Source organism: Durio zibethinus, chromosome 18 (genome assembly GCF_047325235.1).
Source record: "Durio zibethinus cultivar Kanyao isolate XHJ-2024 chromosome 18, ASM4732523v1, whole genome shotgun sequence".
Taxonomy (NCBI): domain Eukaryota; kingdom Viridiplantae; phylum Streptophyta; class Magnoliopsida; order Malvales; family Malvaceae; genus Durio; species Durio zibethinus.
In genome coordinates, this window is record NC_143179.1 from 19,282,271 (window position 1) to 19,299,241 (window position 16,971).

Sequence of the window (16,971 nt, forward strand, 5' to 3'; positions counted from 1 at the left end):
CCCTGCTATCTGTCTGCGATGTGGAATGAGGACCAAATGAGTAAGGACCATAAGGAAGGAGATTCTTACCAGATAAATCAGATTCCCCATTGTTTTCTTGGATAGTATCACTTTCTTTGGGTTGCTAGGAACAATTGGATTCATGGTCAGTCCTCGAGCTCTTGTCTAGGAAACCTATTCCTAATGCACTCTGTGGACACTTGGAATTCTGGCAAGAATATAGTGTATTCACGGTAACCTCCCGCTCAAAAACACATTTCCTTTTTTCTCCAGAGCTCGCAATCTTCTTACCATGCCCGCCTTCATCAGCTGGATGGCTATGCTCTGAATCGCCTTCTTGTCCTTTATCTTTTGCAGGTGATATTTTGAGACACTTCTCAGCAAGTTTTAAAAGGGCTTTTTCATGGTTAACCACTCTAGACCAAGTGGCTCTCTCTTTGGCTGTCATCTTATCATGCAAGCACTTGGATTGCGTCTCCAGCCTTCTTATCCTATCCAAATTTGGGGACATATGCTTGATCACAGCAGTCAATACGCTTACCTTCCAAGCCTTTTTAAGGTCATGGGGCTTTCTGTAAGGAGGACGGCCATGTTCTTGGGCCATGCCTTGTTCACCCCACCAAAGTTCTTTCCCTGTTGACCACCAAGGAGGGGCTAAACCCCTCTCTAGTGGAAATCTCCTTTGTGGAGGCATGCAGTGTTGCATTAGAGCAGAAAGAAGTGATCCAAGAGTAGTATCCTGCAATTCCTGAAGGAGATACATACAAGAAACAGGTTCCAATTCACCTTGTTCAATAATAGCTGGCAAGAATTCAGCAACCGCAAGGGGAGCATTTTTGTCAAAACGGACCTTCTCTTTCCACCACTTGCGTAGACTATCAGATGAACCGGTAAGAGGCTTACCCCATAAACGAACCCTTGTGCTTTGCAAACTTCCATGATTTTCACCGTGTATTTGAGGATGGAATCTTGAGCTCTAGACATCTTCTTGCGCCGAGAAGCTTCTTGCTTGGCCTCTGACTGATCAGGCTCCTCATTCTCACGCTTCTCCTTCATCTTTTGCATTCGCAAACGATCCTTCCACATCCGCTTCTTGAGCTTGTCATAACTGATCTCCTGCTTTTGTTCTTCATCCTCCTCATCTGCCTCCACTTCATTACCAGGGCTTGGAGGTTCAATCTCACCAAAAAACTCTACCATATCTTAATTCCTCTTAAAATCTAAGTACCCTTTTCTCCCTTTTTTTCTTCACTTGTGAGTCAGTGACCAAATGCAGAGTTACATGTATATATTGGATATCAAATATGTGGAATTGCATGCAGGCTTGAAGATACGATCACCATTCGCTATATTTTTGGATTTCTTTTCTTTTTTTCCATTTCTTGAGAGGTAATCAAAGAAGGTGGCGTGTAGATGAGAGGAAATTAAGGAAATTGCTGCAAGTTTTACAAAGTTGATGCAACTTTAGGCTATAGGAACCATGCTACCAAATTTTTACATGCAAGCAGGACAAAAAACGTAATTCTATGACCGATTACTGTCTTTTGTTCTTGTCTTATCGGTTTACAAATATTAACCAGTTCGATTACAAGTGTCAAGTTTAAGTGACCTTCAGCTTTGTTTGATGCCTTTTTTAGATATAGCAGACCAGGTTTCCTTTGACTGAGGGGTTTGATGCATTTAATGATGATTAATGGTGATGACACAATATCCAGCGTAAGAGAAAAACCATATCCCAACCTGAAATCTCCGATATATAACGAGGAAAGGAAAATAGTTATGCTATTCTTTTTGTGGATATAAATTCCAATAGCACCAAAAGAAAGAGCTCTATAACAACGCCAAAAGACATTCATCATTCCATGGACATGCGGCTGTTCTCGATTATTTTTATTTTGGTATTTCTCATAGTAATTTACTTTTCTTGATTGCACCTAAGAAATGGAAATTGCAATCAAGAAATGGAAATTGCTCACATAGCATTTTTACTGCTTTTTTTCTGGGATAAATGAGATCGTATTGATCCAAAGAAGCAGATAAGCCTGCTACAAATTGAACAAATTGCTGATATAGCAGCAAATCAAATAATAACAATAGTGGGAAAAACACCATAAACTAGTCATTTCTTCTTATAACCCCAAACTTTCGACAAAGCCTGCATCTAACAATCACTCCTTGATGCGGTTGAGAATTGCAGAAAATGGTACTTCCCCTCTTACCGTGAAGTCTGTTGTTTCTCTCCTTCCAAAGTAGTAAAGATGGGCACTCCCCATGCTAGCCTTCGCATGATTGTCATTTAAAGCTTTCCTCTTAAAGTCTGATCTCTTGCACCCAACTGAGTTCACTGAACCAATCCCCAACTTAATCCAAAAAACCTGCTTAGACACATGTATTCAAATGATGAAAGCAAGAATTTAAATAGTGGTTGCAGTCACGCTTTCGATCATGTCGAATTTATCGTGTTTTCAGATATAACAGAGATTATTGCGGTCACTACGGTCATCGCGATCGTAAAATTTTTTTTTTGTACAATTTATTATAAAATGTAATAATTATAATTATAATTATAAAAACTCTTATTCAATCATTTTAAAAATAGTTTATGACACTCTATGTTTTTTATTTTCTAAAAAATTATTCACAATTTTATTTAGATTATAAAAAACATTCATATTTGGTTTATCCACAAAATTTTTCTTGGCCAAGTTCATATTCAATATTAATTCTAGACAAATCAAATATTAACAAAACATAATATGTTAAATACCAAGCATCTATATTTAATAAAATTACAAACTTAAAAATATAATAATTTCAAATTCCATCAACTACGATTATTGATATGTATTTCAAATTTTACCACATGGTAGAATGATGAGGAGGATCAAATTCGCTATCTTCACTTTGAGAGCCAAATTGACTCTATTTCCATCCCTGAGGCCTTTGTTCTTGATACATTTGAGATGAATGATACATTTGAGGATGATACATTTGTGATGGGAGATACATTTGTGGTAAATGATACATTTGAGGTGGAGGATACATTTGAAGTGGATAACCATATAGAGGAGGTCGAATATCAAGTTGTTCCGGTGGATAGTAATGTCATTAAGTACTAGCAGATGATTCACTATACTCAAAGTTACTAGAATTTGGTCTCCCACCTGAAGATGAAGAACCTCTAGAAATATCATAGTGGTGCTTCTTAGCTTTTCCTTTTGATCGAGCTGTACGTGCACTTTGACCCTCCCTAGATTCAGCAAATGGATTTACTCTGTATTCTACCATATTAATGAAAAGTCCACCAGTAGCAGCAAGCCCAAATTCTCCTTCAAGTGGGCTGTAAGGTCGATTTGCATCCATATTATCACCAAAATTCGCACCATCACCATCACCATCACCATCACCATCACATCACCATCATCATCATCATCTGGATTTAAATCACCATCATCATCACTCTGACTTGGTATTGGACTTGAACTTGAATGAGACACATTCCTTTCTTGAGATTGACGTGATTGTTCAATATTTATTTTATTATCAAAATTATCTACGGGCAACCAATTAGAGTTTTGACCATCTAACAGAAGATTTTCTTTCTCTTGCAACTATTTTGTTAGTGGATCATCATCTTCAAAAATATGGTCAAAGTTAATAGGATTAAAACTATTATTTATTTCATCAATGCTTATTCTTTTCTAATGTCTCATCTCCAGCATCATGTTATAATAGGTATATATAAGTTTCTAAAGTCTTTCAAACTTCAATCTGTTTCTTGCTTTGATATGAATATAGCTAAATGTGCTCCAATTATGTTCACAATTTGATGCAGATGTTGTTTGACTAAGCACTTTGATTGCTAGTTTTTGTAATTCAGGAACACAAGTGTCATATATCATCCACCATTCAGCTATATAAAATTATTTAAATTAAATTTGAATATGTTATACAATTAAATAATATAAATAAATTATAATTATTTAATTTACTATTTACTTGGATTCACTTGCTTCCAAGCTCTTTATGCCTGTGGAGTACCAAATGTTTCATACTTGTCTCTAAATAATAACAGCTACATCGATTGAAAATACAATAATAAATGAATAAATAAAAAATAATTCAATTTTTAATACATAAAATAAATGTTAAAGTTATAAAATAGTATTAAATACTAACTTGATTAATCATTCTGATTTGAGTATCTATCAATGGTTCTAATCTTTCAATAATTGCTTTTTATACCTTCTAATGTTTCTTTAAATACATTTGCAAAATGTTTCACTCCAAATTAAAATTGTGGATTTAGATAGTAACCTAAACATAATTCATAACAATATTATATTAAAGTAATAAAAAATGAATATATAAGCAATTTAAGTATAAAAAATAAACATATTTTTTAAATACCATCTATATTCTTGATTTAGTTACTAGCTAAATGCAAGTCAAAGTGCTTGAAACTCTATCTATTTTCAATAATCTTTTCATATTCAGCAGAATAATGACAATTTTGCTGAATTACTTATTTAGCTCTATCCACATCCTCATAAATAAAGCCCATTGTTGATTTTTCATCCCCATCTACAAGGCGCAACACTTTTACCAAAGGCTCATCAACTTTTATTATATCGCCTGCTTTTTTTCAAAAATCTTTTTCTAATATGATTTTTTTGGCTTCATAAGTAGGTCCTGATTTTTGTTGTCCCCATTTTGAATATTTAAATTCCTATATATTCATCAATAAATTTTTAGAGTAATATATTTTAAATTAATATTTTAAATAATGATATCATAAAAAGATGCTAGATTTAAATAGTTGTATTAATTACTAATTACTAAGTATTAACCTTTGAATTGAACATATCTCTCAAACATTGCTTTTGCCTCATTATTTCTTCAATTTTAAGAATGAGTGGCAAATCGGGCAAAAGTTGGACAAAGTATTTGCTTCCCTTGTGCATATTTCTTCATCAAATTAACAATCCAAATATGATTGTATATAAAAACAAGTCACTTTCTTTGCATCATCCAAAACCTTTACCATATTTTTTTCTTCCTAATATCTTCAAGGCACAAGTCCAAACAATGAGCTGAACATGCTATCCAATACAAATATTTTCTCTTCTTCATTAGTCTTTTTCCTCTGGCCTTAAATGCTGTCTCGTTATTAGTGACTATTTGAACAATATATTTTTCTTCAATTTTTTTCACAACTTCATCTAATAATCTGCAATAAAAGTTTGTATCTCTACTACGAACACTTGAGATATCTACATATTTCCAAAAAATGGTCCCTTTACTATAGTAAATAAGAAAATTAATGATATGTATTTGATTCAAACTATTGGTCCAACCATCACACATCAAAGTGACACCCAATTCATTCCAATGAGCTTTTAATCCATTAACCCATTCATGAACTTATTGATATTTAAACTCTAAACACACATCTAAGACCTCATAAGGTGTTGAAAGTTTTACATGTTAGCCAACTTCTGCTGCCACAAAAATCAAATTATGCAACCATGGAGAATTTGCTAACTGAAAAAGAAGTCGATTATATATAAAAAATTTTGATACTGATTCATCCATCTTTCTTCTTAATGTCTTTAAAAATGAACCACTTACTTTTGGTTGCCTTAAACTCTTACTTTTAACCAATTTAGGTATTCCTTAATGAAAATTCAGACTTATTTGGAGTTGATTTCCTTGTTCTTTCTTCAAAATATTCAGCAACTGAGCCATAAGAGCTTCGTCTCTCTTCATACATGTTACTCCAACCACTAATTCTTTGTCTGAATTTTTATTTTCTGTGCCACTCATGTTGTGATTGGATACTATCTTGCACGACTTATCTGGTAACGATGTCTTCATTAATAAATCCTTCATAATCATCTTCCTCTCTTAACTGTGATAAAAATTCATTTTTTCTCCTTTTGTTTTTAGCTTTTTCTTATTTACTTTCTTGAAGAAGTTTCATTATACTTTCTCTTACTATTCCTATTAATAATATAGTTAAAAAAAGGGAAAAAATTAGTTGCATATGCTTATGTAATTTTATAATTTTTATTAAGAAATTAACAATAATATTTTCAAAAAAATTATAAAAACATAACATATCGGTAACGTTGGGGTATGGTGCAACATTGTCAGTTTTATGAGCAACATGTTCTTTGAAATGTGTTATTCCTTCTTTTACAACTTTACCACAAAGTTTACATGAAATATTTCCTCTTGTATTTGATACAGGTGTTCCAAAATATCAACCTATATCATCACTTGGCATGCCCTCTACTCCTTTACTAAAAAACTCTTCACATGGTAGCATACTTACTATTTTGTATAAAAATAAAATAAACTTATATTTAAAAATATTAATATTACTTATTACATCATTAAAAATTGATTTTACACTAAATTTTTTAATTTTTAGTTTTTAATCTTAAGAATATTATTAAATAACTTAATCTTTTTTATACACTAATTGATATAAAATTTTTTTATCACAAATAACTTTCAATAATTATATAATAAATACAATCTTTAATAATTATAAAAAATAACAAGAATTAATCTAATCAAAAAAATTGACAACAATATAAATATCAAAATAACAAAAAAATTATTAAATTTCATATATAAAATTATAAATTAATATATAACACAATCAAAATATAATATTTAATTTTAATTAATTTTCGTCTAACTTATACAAAAAAATTTATCAAAAATTTTCATCTAAAATCTCTATATATATCATATTAAATTATTAATCCCTTAATTTTTTTAATTATAAATTTTCAATCCCTCTAATTAGATTTTATCTAAAAAAATTTCAAAAATTAAAAATTTTCAAACCTATATTTTTTATTTTTTAGTTTTTAATCTTAATAAGAGTATTCGATCATAAAATGCTAAATTTATTAAATAACTTAATCCTTTCGATACACTAATTGATATAAATTTTTTTATCATAAATAACTTTCAATAATTATATAATAAATACAATCTTCAATAATTACACAAAAATAACAAGAACTAATCTAATATTAAAAGAATTGACAACAATATAAATATCAAAACAAAAAAAAATTAAAATTCAGATAAAAAATTATAAATTAATATATAACACAATCAAAATATAATATTTAATTTTAATTATTTTTCATCTAACTTATACAAAAAAAAAGTTATCAAAATTTTTCATATAAAATCTCCATATATATTATATTAAATTATTAATATCTTATTTTTTTAATTATAAATTTTTAAAACCTTTAATTAAATTTTATCTAAAAAAATTTTAAAAATTAATTACAAAATTAAATAAAAAATTTAACCCCAACCCCCCAACGCCCCATAACACCCAATCTTTCCCCACCCCACCCAATCCCTCCCCACATGCCCCAATGTCCTCCAATTTGTTTAATTCTAGTAGAACCATCTAGAAACATAGCTTGCTCTCTTCTGTTCATCTTTTTCGTGCTTCCAGAGCTTGGCTTTCCAGAATTTTCTTCTTTTTTTTTTTCATCTTTTATTTTCTCTCGCATCCTTTCATCACTATCACTTACCTAATACCTACGGAATACCTCATTTGTCTCTCTCAAACTCTCACAACAGACATCATTTTACAAAAAAATTGTAAAAAAAAAAATTTAATTTTCTTTTATTACCTTATTTGATCTTGAATGTTGATTGAAAACTTAAAGATGATTTAAATTTGGATGCCGAAATACCGATTAAATGGTTGAAACTTGAAATAATTTGTTTGTTTTCTAGCTCGTTTTTAGATTAATTTTGATGCTAAAGATCTGAGATTCTGAATTTTATTTTTTTGCTTTTGCTTTTATTTTTACTTTTGCAAGCTTATTGCTTTATTCTATAGAGTTAAAATTTTATTTTTTTCTTGAACTATTAGATTCGTGAGCCCCTATTCTCTGTTACGTCGTTATTTTACGATCGTTACACTTCATTTTTGCTGTAAATAAATTTTTCAACTGTATTTCATCCAATAACGATGGCAGGTGTGGCATTACCATAATTTTACGGTTGTTTTTCCGCTATTAAGTTGCTATTTGAATCCTTGGATGGATGATACTTTCTTTTTTCCCTTTTAATTTAATTTTTTCCCTATGCAAAGCGATCTTTAGGACAAGTGCATGTAAGGAAACACATATATCCATGGCTCTGTGGGAATTTACGTAGAAAAGCATCAGAATATCAATAAAAGTTTATAAAGCGTCTTTAATCAATATCTTTCAGAATTAGTAGCATTTGCTTTTAAGTTATCTAATAAGTAGCAATGTCCTTCAATCCTCTTACTTTTTTACTTTTTTGCGCCTTTTAGGCCTGGCCAATGAATCTATCAGGAAGAAGTATGATCAAAAGTGTGCAATGGATCTTAGCATTCTCGAATTCGAGGGTGGCACTTCATTCTGTTAATACTATATCAAAGCGAATTGAAAAAAAGAGAGAAAAATAAAGATATATATATATTAAGAGTAGAAGCTACAACTTGTAGATTTCATTCAGGTGTGACCAAGTCCTTTAAATCAAAAATTTTTTAATGACTAAAACTTTACTCTTACATATATCTTAGACTAAACTTTTGAGTAATTTTAAGCATTCTCAATCATTGAAATCCTTATCTAATGGAGCAAACCAATAAATAGAACTGCATAAGAAAGGGAAATCAGTTGATGCAAAAGTTAAAAAGCTTAGAATGTGGTATATCCCATATTGAATAGAAAGATATTTGTATATAGTTTAAAATAAACTATTTGTGTTAATTAAGTAATTGATCATAAGTGTTGGAATGAGCCAAGTCTTATGACTTACTAGAAATCAGTTGATACAAATATTGATAGTTTAGAATGTGGTGTATCTCACATTAGATAGAAGATCATTTGTATATAGTTTAAAATAAATTATTTGTGTTAATTAAGTAACTGATTTAAGTATTAGAGTGAGCCAAGTCTTATGACTTACTAGAAATTTTCCTAATGGGTCAAAAAATTTTAGAAGTTGGACACTTGAACTTGTTTAGTAAAAGATTTATTTTTAATTTTTTACTTATTAAATTTTTGAAATAAAATAAGTTAATATTATTTTTGTTTTGAATGAGCTTGTTTGAATAAAAAAATGTAAGTATACAGATTGACATAATTTATTAATAAAAAATTTATGACTGTTCGCATGCAAATTATCATAATTTTTTAATAGAAAATTATAACTGTTCATTTATTATAAGTAGTTCTTTTTATATGATCAATTTCATTAATTTTGAGTTGGAGAGTTTTAAAATTTTATTTTATCCTATATCATAATTGCCTTTAAAATAGTATTTTTCAAGCCTCAAAGCTATGTTTTTTCTTTCTTATTATTTTTATTTTCTCAAAATTTTCTAACTACAAACAATGGAGAATCAGAGAGTAAATATGGTTTTTGTGCTAAGTTTGGACTGGAGGGAAAAGCTCGAAGATAAGCTCAAAGATAATAATGAGAGAATTGAGAAAAATAACTCAAAGAAAAGTATGAAAGAGTTGGAAAAAGAATTAGCCCGCTTGTGTGCTAAGTTTGAAATGGAGGAAAGGGTTTGGAGATAAGCTCAGAGATAAAAATGAAAGAGTTTAGAAGAAAAGCTTAAAGAAAAGTATGTAAGAGCTGGAAGAATAATTGACTTTTTTTTTTACTTAAGAGTGTGGGTATTTATATAAGTTAGCTCAGACTAAATGACTAAAATATTCTTAGTCCAATTATGAGCTATTCTTCTAGAATAAAAAATAATTATACCCTTATGACTCAAAAATGCCTTTAACATTATATCCCCAAAAAAATAGTTTGAAGATTCAAATAAAAATTGACCCAAGATGTCCGGCTTACTTTGGGTTTAGTCGATTTGTTAAAATTTAAAGATACATTCGAGTTTAGACTTTGAATGTCAATTTTGTTGTCCAACATTTTAGTGACATGAGTGGTTTGAGATACCGACGTGATAAAATATCATTTTATGATTCATCCGACATTGATGGCTATTGGAATCTCAATAGTTGTTTGACTTTGTTTGTTAACTATTTAATTTTGGCCGGGGTTAATAGACAATTGATCTAGAGATATTTAGGTTGTCTAAGTTAGTTAACGAATAATCAACGTGATACTTGATAGATTTTATAATGAGATTCTAAATTGATTTGTGTTGAGAGAATTATACTAAGGTGAATTTGTATCGAGGTGATTTACACCGAAATGAATATGTGCTAAGGTGATTTTTATCAAGGTGAATTTATGCCAAAGTGATTTTTATTGAGGTGAATTTGGAGAATCTGAACTCTTGCAATGGTAATTTTACTAAGCGGAGCTTTATTGAAAGAAAATTTTAAAAAAAATTTATCAAGGTAAGTTTTTTTAAAAGTAACTTTTGTTATAATGAATTTTTTTAACGAACTAAGCAATTAAGTTATGCTAAAAGTTTTTAGTCGACTTAAGCTCTTTGGTTGAGCTAATCTTTTACTAAAAAAATGTGACAAAATTGCTACTATAAATTTGGTTAGGCCGAGGTCATTTCTTTTATCCAAGTTAATCTCTTTTGATTAAGTTAAATATTTTTGGCCAAACTAGCTAAGCTAATATTTTATTAATGAAATTTGGTTAAGCTAAGCTATTTTAGCTAAACTAACTTTTTATGAAGAAAATTTGGTGACATTAATACTTTATCCAAGAAATTTAGTTGAATTGAACTTTTTAAACTATCATAAGCTTTTTTGGCCGAGTTAATCTCTTTTGACCAAGTTAATCATTAAGGTTTTTTATCAAGTTGATTATTTATTAAGAAAATTTGATTATGCTGAGCTCTTTTAACCGAGTTGAGCTTTTTTGGTCTAACTTATTATTTTGGCCGATGTGGCCCAACTAAACTTTTATGAAGGTAATTTATTAAGAAGAGTTTTTTAATCGAGGTAGTCAAGCTAAGCCTTTGTGAAGGCAATTCACCTAGATGAGCTTGTTGATCAATGTGACAGATGAATTCTTTGGCTGAGGTGATTGAGCTAAACTTTTGTGAAGGCAATTTATCAAAATGAGCTCTTTGATCGAAAGATCGATGTGAGCTTTTTTAATCGAATTAATTACTTTGATCGAGATAGCCCAATTAAACCTTTATGAAGGCAATTTATCGAGATGAATTCTTTAGGTGACGTGGTTGAATTAAGCTTTTATGAATGCATTTTATAAATTCAAACTTTTTTGGCTGAGCTGAGTCCAAGCTTTTTAGCCTAACTATTTTATCAATTGACTTTTATGAAAGTATTTTGTAGATTCGAATATTTTTGGCCAAGCTGAGTTTGAGCTCTTAGGTTAAGCTATTTTGTCGAATTAAAGTTTTATGAAAGCATTTCATCGATTTGAGCTTTTTTGATTGAGCTAAGTCTGAGCTCTTATTCCAAGCTATTTTGTCAAATTAGGCCTTTATGCAGGCATTTTATAGATTTGAGCTCTTTTGACTGAGCTGAGTCTAAGCTCTTAGGCTGAGCTATTTTGTTGAATTAGGCTTTTATGAAAGTATTTTGTAGATTCGAGCTCTTTTGATCGAGCTGAGTCTGAGCTTTTAGGCCAAACTGTTTTGTCAAGATGAGGCCTTTTTTGAAATTGATATGCATATTTGAGTTCTCTGATCGTGTTGGGTTTGAACTCTTTGGCCTAACTGGGCTTGACCTCTTTGGCTGAGTTGGGTTCAAGCTCTTTTACTTTTTTGTGGTGTCATTCTGAGCTTAGCTGAGAAAGACTCTTACCTAGTATGTCTTTTGTTTGTGCTAAATGAGAAAAACTCTTACCTAGCGCGTCATTTGTTTGTGTTAAGTTCGGACTCGAAAGAAAACCTCGGAGTTAAGTTCAAGGATAAGAATGAGAGAGTTGAGGAAAAAGGCTCAAAGAAAAGTATAAAAGAGTTAGAAGAAGAATTGGCCTCCTTTTTACTTAGAAGAAGTGAGGGTATTTATATAAATTAGCTCGAAGTAAATGATCAAAATATCTTTGATCTAATTGTGAGCTATTCTTATAGAATAAAAAATAATTATACCTTTATGACCCAAAAATGGCCCCGGTGATACAAATGATGATGTATTCAAACTTGTGCTCCATACAAACAAGTTTGACTCGGGTTCTTGATAGATTAAACAAAATTTCTAAGGCCTCTCGAAGATGTACGAGGATGTTAGATAAAAAAGTGAAGCAGCTCGAGTGGCATACCTTAACTTGCAGGGCAGATAGATCTTGTAAGGCTATATAATCATCAAATATAAGCATTTTAAGGTCTAGTTTGGAAATATGCAGTATCCAATCATCTGCCTTGTGATCTGTCTCACAATGTTGATTTCAAGGGAGTTGATATTAGTTTTTCCTCAGTTTCTTTCACCGGCTGCTTGCTTTTGGACAGTTCAAAATTGGTGGGTGTTTGAACCATGAATATATCTATGGCTATATGATGAAGATACTTCAAAAAACATCATCCCACCATGGCCTGATGTGTTTCATCATGTCACCATTGCTTGTTACTTACAATCAGTGAGTCGATTTTGTTCATGTTCCCTGTTAGTTAATTGTATCACCAAAAAAATAACATGCTATTCTTCTATTGGCAAGAAAATGTACATAGTTCATTGTTACAGTTTAAACAACATTATTTTCAACCTTCAACAGATTATTCTTTCCAAACACAGGCTATCGACCTGGGTTTCAACAACCGTATTGACCTGAACCCAGTATTTAATCTGGTAAAAGAATTAAAAAATTCTATCTATCGTGAAATTCACATGCTTGTTCCATCTTATGGTATTCACAATTACACAAGTAACATTGCAGTTTTGCTTTCGCTAGTCATTAGAACCCAACAAGCTGTGTGTACTGAGCATATGCTTCTGACTTCATTGCAAGCGGGGCCCGCGTAACATATGGCGGGAGATCAAATGCATCTACAAGTTCCCCTGCAATGTTTCTCACTTGGAAACTCAGGTATTCTGTGAGCTTGTGGATTGCCTTCATAAAGGAAAGAGTTATGTTAATGAAACAAGCTCATAAAAATTTTATCTCTAGCAAATGGAATAACTTGAAAATACACAAATACTACGGCATATGTTCCATAACTATCATGCATGAGATGTTTATAGTCATCCCTGTTCTCCAGGGATGGGCACAGTATAAAAGGGAGTACCCAAAAAAAGGGAAAACACCTCTTTCTATATCTTCTAAATAGTTTTCATTAAAACTATACCTTAGCTTTGTTAGGAGCAACATAATCAACATTACGGTAAGTTCCTATGTCATTCCAGATCCGATCAAGGGCATAAAGATCACAAACAAGTTTTAGAGCAGCTCGACTACTTGCATCAGGACAGCTGGAAGTTAAATTCAAGCCCAATTAGAAACTCAATAAATATGGCAAGTGGAAAAGAAAAGGAATAAATTCAGTAGCTGAGTTTTGGAAGTACTTCTGCACAGCTTCAATAAACTTTGCAAGGATAACAGACTCAATAAAAGACTCTGCAAGTGTGAGAAGGTGATTCAGGCACCTATTCCAAGCACCAAAGCTGCCATGAGTTTTAGAATGCTTTCGAAGCCGCGCCACTGCACTTTGAAGCAGTCTTGAGGTTCGGTACTAAATACCAAAATTGCATAAATCTTGTGTTACAATTTACATTGACAAAGCTCTAAAGTACAAAACCAAGATAACACTCACCCTGAAGGCATCCAACTGGAATTTAGGGTCTCGCAAGTGGTCTGCGCTCTCCCAACGTGCAGTTACAGGATTTGGCTGAGACAAGTACGCGTTCATAGATTCTTTCAAGTAGTTCCATGTGACAGAAAGAGGACCACCTTGGAACTTGTCCTTGTATTGCTTCAATAGATTGCCAGCTACCTATATCCCGGTAAAAAATCTCATGTAGCTTGTATTGAAAAGCAAATTAGAGGTTTACCAACACTAATACCAGACTACAATACATATTAACTGCCAATGAAGGAAAACCATCTAAAGGCCCTTGCTGACCAAACTGATTACTGACTAGAAGATTGTTATTACCTGTAAAAAACAGTTCTTGACAAACTAAATAACCCCCCAAAAAAACTTAAGAATAACAAAGTTATCAACTTTCCCATTGCTTTGAATAAACATCCAACTGACAACAATATCCAATCAGACCCACAAAGAGTACATGTAAATTGATTAGCATCAAGGTTTGATAACTTATTTTAAAGGATGTAGCAGTGCATCATAGCAACAAAAGAGCTTATATATCCCTATAAGACATGAAGAGGCATCACTACAAAAAATAAGTGGTAACTCTATTTGAACATTCTTGATGAATTGATGTAGAAGGCAAAAGAGATGTTTGCATATCTAAATCTAGCCTCAGCTGAAATGGAGACATGGTCACATTTTTAGGTACTGCACTATTTCCAGATATATCTTCAGACTACCTGAACAAGGTCAGCAATCTGATTTTTTGTAATTGCTCTATGTAGTTGACAACTGACAACAATTTGAACAAGTGGCCAGCTAGGCAGGCTGCCTGAACACTTAGAGTAAAGATGACAATAAACACCAAAGATATCTAAAAGGGTCTCTCCTGCTCCTTTCATGTAGTGTATAGAAGAATAATATCTTATCAGAATACTAATTCTTTATACCGAAACAAACATTGTAAATTCTCAAGCAAGGTTGTGAAGTAAGGGGATTTGTCTAAAACCTGTTGCAGAAGTACTGTGTTGTCTCCTTCAAATGTCTGGAAAATGTCATGATCATTCCTCAAGCTACCTAACCGGTTGACAGCAGCATACCCATGGCCTCCACAGGCTTCCCTGCAGGTACTCAATGACTTTGCAGTATATGATGTCACATAGGACTTCAGACCCGCAGAAAGTGCATGGACATCTCCAACCAGTTGTTCATCATGTGTCTTCTTTATCTCTGAATATTTGTCCACCAAATCCCGAGTGGCGAAATGAAATGCATAAGTTGAAGCCAGCATTGGCATGAGCTTGTGCTGGTGGGATTGATAATCAAGAATGCTGACTTCAGGCTGTTTGGGAGGACCAAATTGCTGACGTAGTAAGGAGTATCGCACTGCAATAGTGACAGCAATCTTGAGGAAACCAACTGAAGAAGATGCAAGGCCAACCCTCCCACCTACAAGTTCACCTAGCATAGCAGCAAAACGTTTGTTTATTGTAGGGAGACTACTTGTGTATTTTCCATCCCGAGAAACATCCCCAAATCGATTAAGAAGATTATCTCGCGGAATTCTAACTGAACAGAATCTCAGTGCTCCGTTATCCACCCCATTCAAGCCAATTTTGTGGCCACAATCATGTATTTCAATTCCTGGAAGTGTTTGGTGAGTTTTTAAATCCCTTATTGGCACAATGAAGCCATGGACTCCCATATCAGAATCTCCTTTAGAGTCATGAGTTGTTAAAATCAGCTTGGCAAAAACTGTTGCAAACTTGCCATGAACTGCAGCATTGCCAATCCACCATTTGATGGCCCCATCATTAGGTGTGTCAATTATAAATTCATCTGTAATTCGATCAAATGTTGCAATGGTTTGGAGACCCTGGACATTAGAGCCTTTTAAGCACAAAATTCACTGTTTAGTTTGGTATGCATGCTTAGCAGATTATGAACAACAAAAGATAATATTTAGAGAAAAGAAATGGGTACTCTTTTCAACATTATAATGATACACTAACATGAAAAGCACAGTAACCACAAAAAACTTGATTGACATCATCAAAATAATATTTCTTCCGCGTAAATTGTGTTCTTCAACCCCCTTTCTGCATCTAACATAATTTTCTCAATAAAACATTTACAGATTTAATTCACATCTCCGAATAACGGCACTCTGTTGCATGCCATGATGAGTTGTAATGCAGAACAGCAGAAGGAAGATGTCGAAGGCAGCACAAGAATATACATGTAAGAAAGACAAGAGAAGAAAACGTAAATACACAATGAAAACAGAGTTCACCATGATGTAGTTCTGTCATAGCGAAACAACCTAGATAATCCAAATTGTCAATACCATCAAAATACTTATCCCGGTGCTTTTTAGTTCCTAAGTTCAGCACAGAACCTCCCCAAAGACTGCATAATAAAGCATTCAAAGTCAACTTAGGATTAAAATGATAATAATAATAATAACAATAATAGTAGTTCACCGAGAATCAGCTCAAATGCAGTATCCAAATGGTCCACATTTACAATAAAATTTTACCCAATTCAAACCAAAACAAACCCATCTCACAAACTCAATCTCCAAGCATTTATATCCGAAACCCAGATGCCAAAACTTAAAATTTAACAAAAAAACCAACAAACTTTCTTAAACTTAAATACCCAAATTCCAAAAACCACCCAAGATTAAAACTTTAATGCCCAAAGAGCCAAAAAATAATAATAATAAAAGCAACAATTATTACCTACAATGGACGCCAAGTTTTATCCCAAGAGATATATCAATATTCCCAACAGCCTCAGCAATCGCAAAATACTTAGCAGGATCTTCAACAATATATCTAAAAGGCTTAATCTTTGCTTCTCTAACCAACGCCATAAGTTGTCTCATACAAAGCTCCCTATGTTCATTCATTGAAATCTCAATTGGGGTTTGCAAATAAGGCCTTGATTTAAAAAATTCAAGAACTTTCTCTTGACTTTCCCTATACTTCCCTCTCATGTAGCTTGAGAGAGAGCCTTTGTCAAACTCCAGCTTATTGGCCTTGGCGCATGTTAGCATGTTGAGCTGAGGTGAAGGTTGGAAGAGTGGAAGTGGGGTAAGGTGAATGGACAGCCGTTGGATACGGCGGGTCATGGCCGTGATGGATGGCTGTGATTCATCCTCCACCGTCTGATTTGGGTTCATTTTTTCTTCAAAAAAAAATGGGGCCGGAATGGGTGGTTTTCTGTCTTCTTGC

General features: G+C 32.4%; 2 protein-coding genes across 3 annotated transcripts; both read right to left on the reverse strand.

Moving 5' to 3' along the window:
• Positions 1–67: 67 nt before the first annotated feature.
• On the reverse strand, positions 68–1,313 carry LOC111300671 (putative ETHYLENE INSENSITIVE 3-like 4 protein). Its single transcript, XM_022896292.2, is given in 2 exon segments — positions 68–906; positions 909–1,313. Coding segments are annotated over 2 exon segments (1,074 nt in total). The 5' UTR covers positions 1,201–1,313; the 3' UTR covers positions 68–124.
• Positions 1,314–12,596: 11,283 nt separating this feature from the next.
• Positions 12,597–16,971, reverse strand: LOC111299846 (acyl-coenzyme A oxidase, peroxisomal-like). Of its 2 annotated transcripts, none has more exons than XM_022895320.2 (7): positions 16,477–16,971; positions 16,080–16,141; positions 14,742–15,622; positions 13,733–13,912; positions 13,485–13,651; positions 13,268–13,391; positions 12,597–13,032 (listed from the first exon to the last, which is right to left on the reverse strand). In XM_022895320.2, exons 1-7 carry the CDS (start codon positions 16,917–16,919, stop codon positions 12,877–12,879), a joined length of 2,013 nt encoding a protein of 670 aa, XP_022751055.2. In that variant the 5' UTR covers positions 16,920–16,971; the 3' UTR covers positions 12,597–12,876. The 2 variants fall into 2 exon arrangements, with proteins under 2 accessions (XP_022751055.2, XP_022751054.2); XM_022895319.2 differs by having other exon boundaries at positions 16,026–16,141.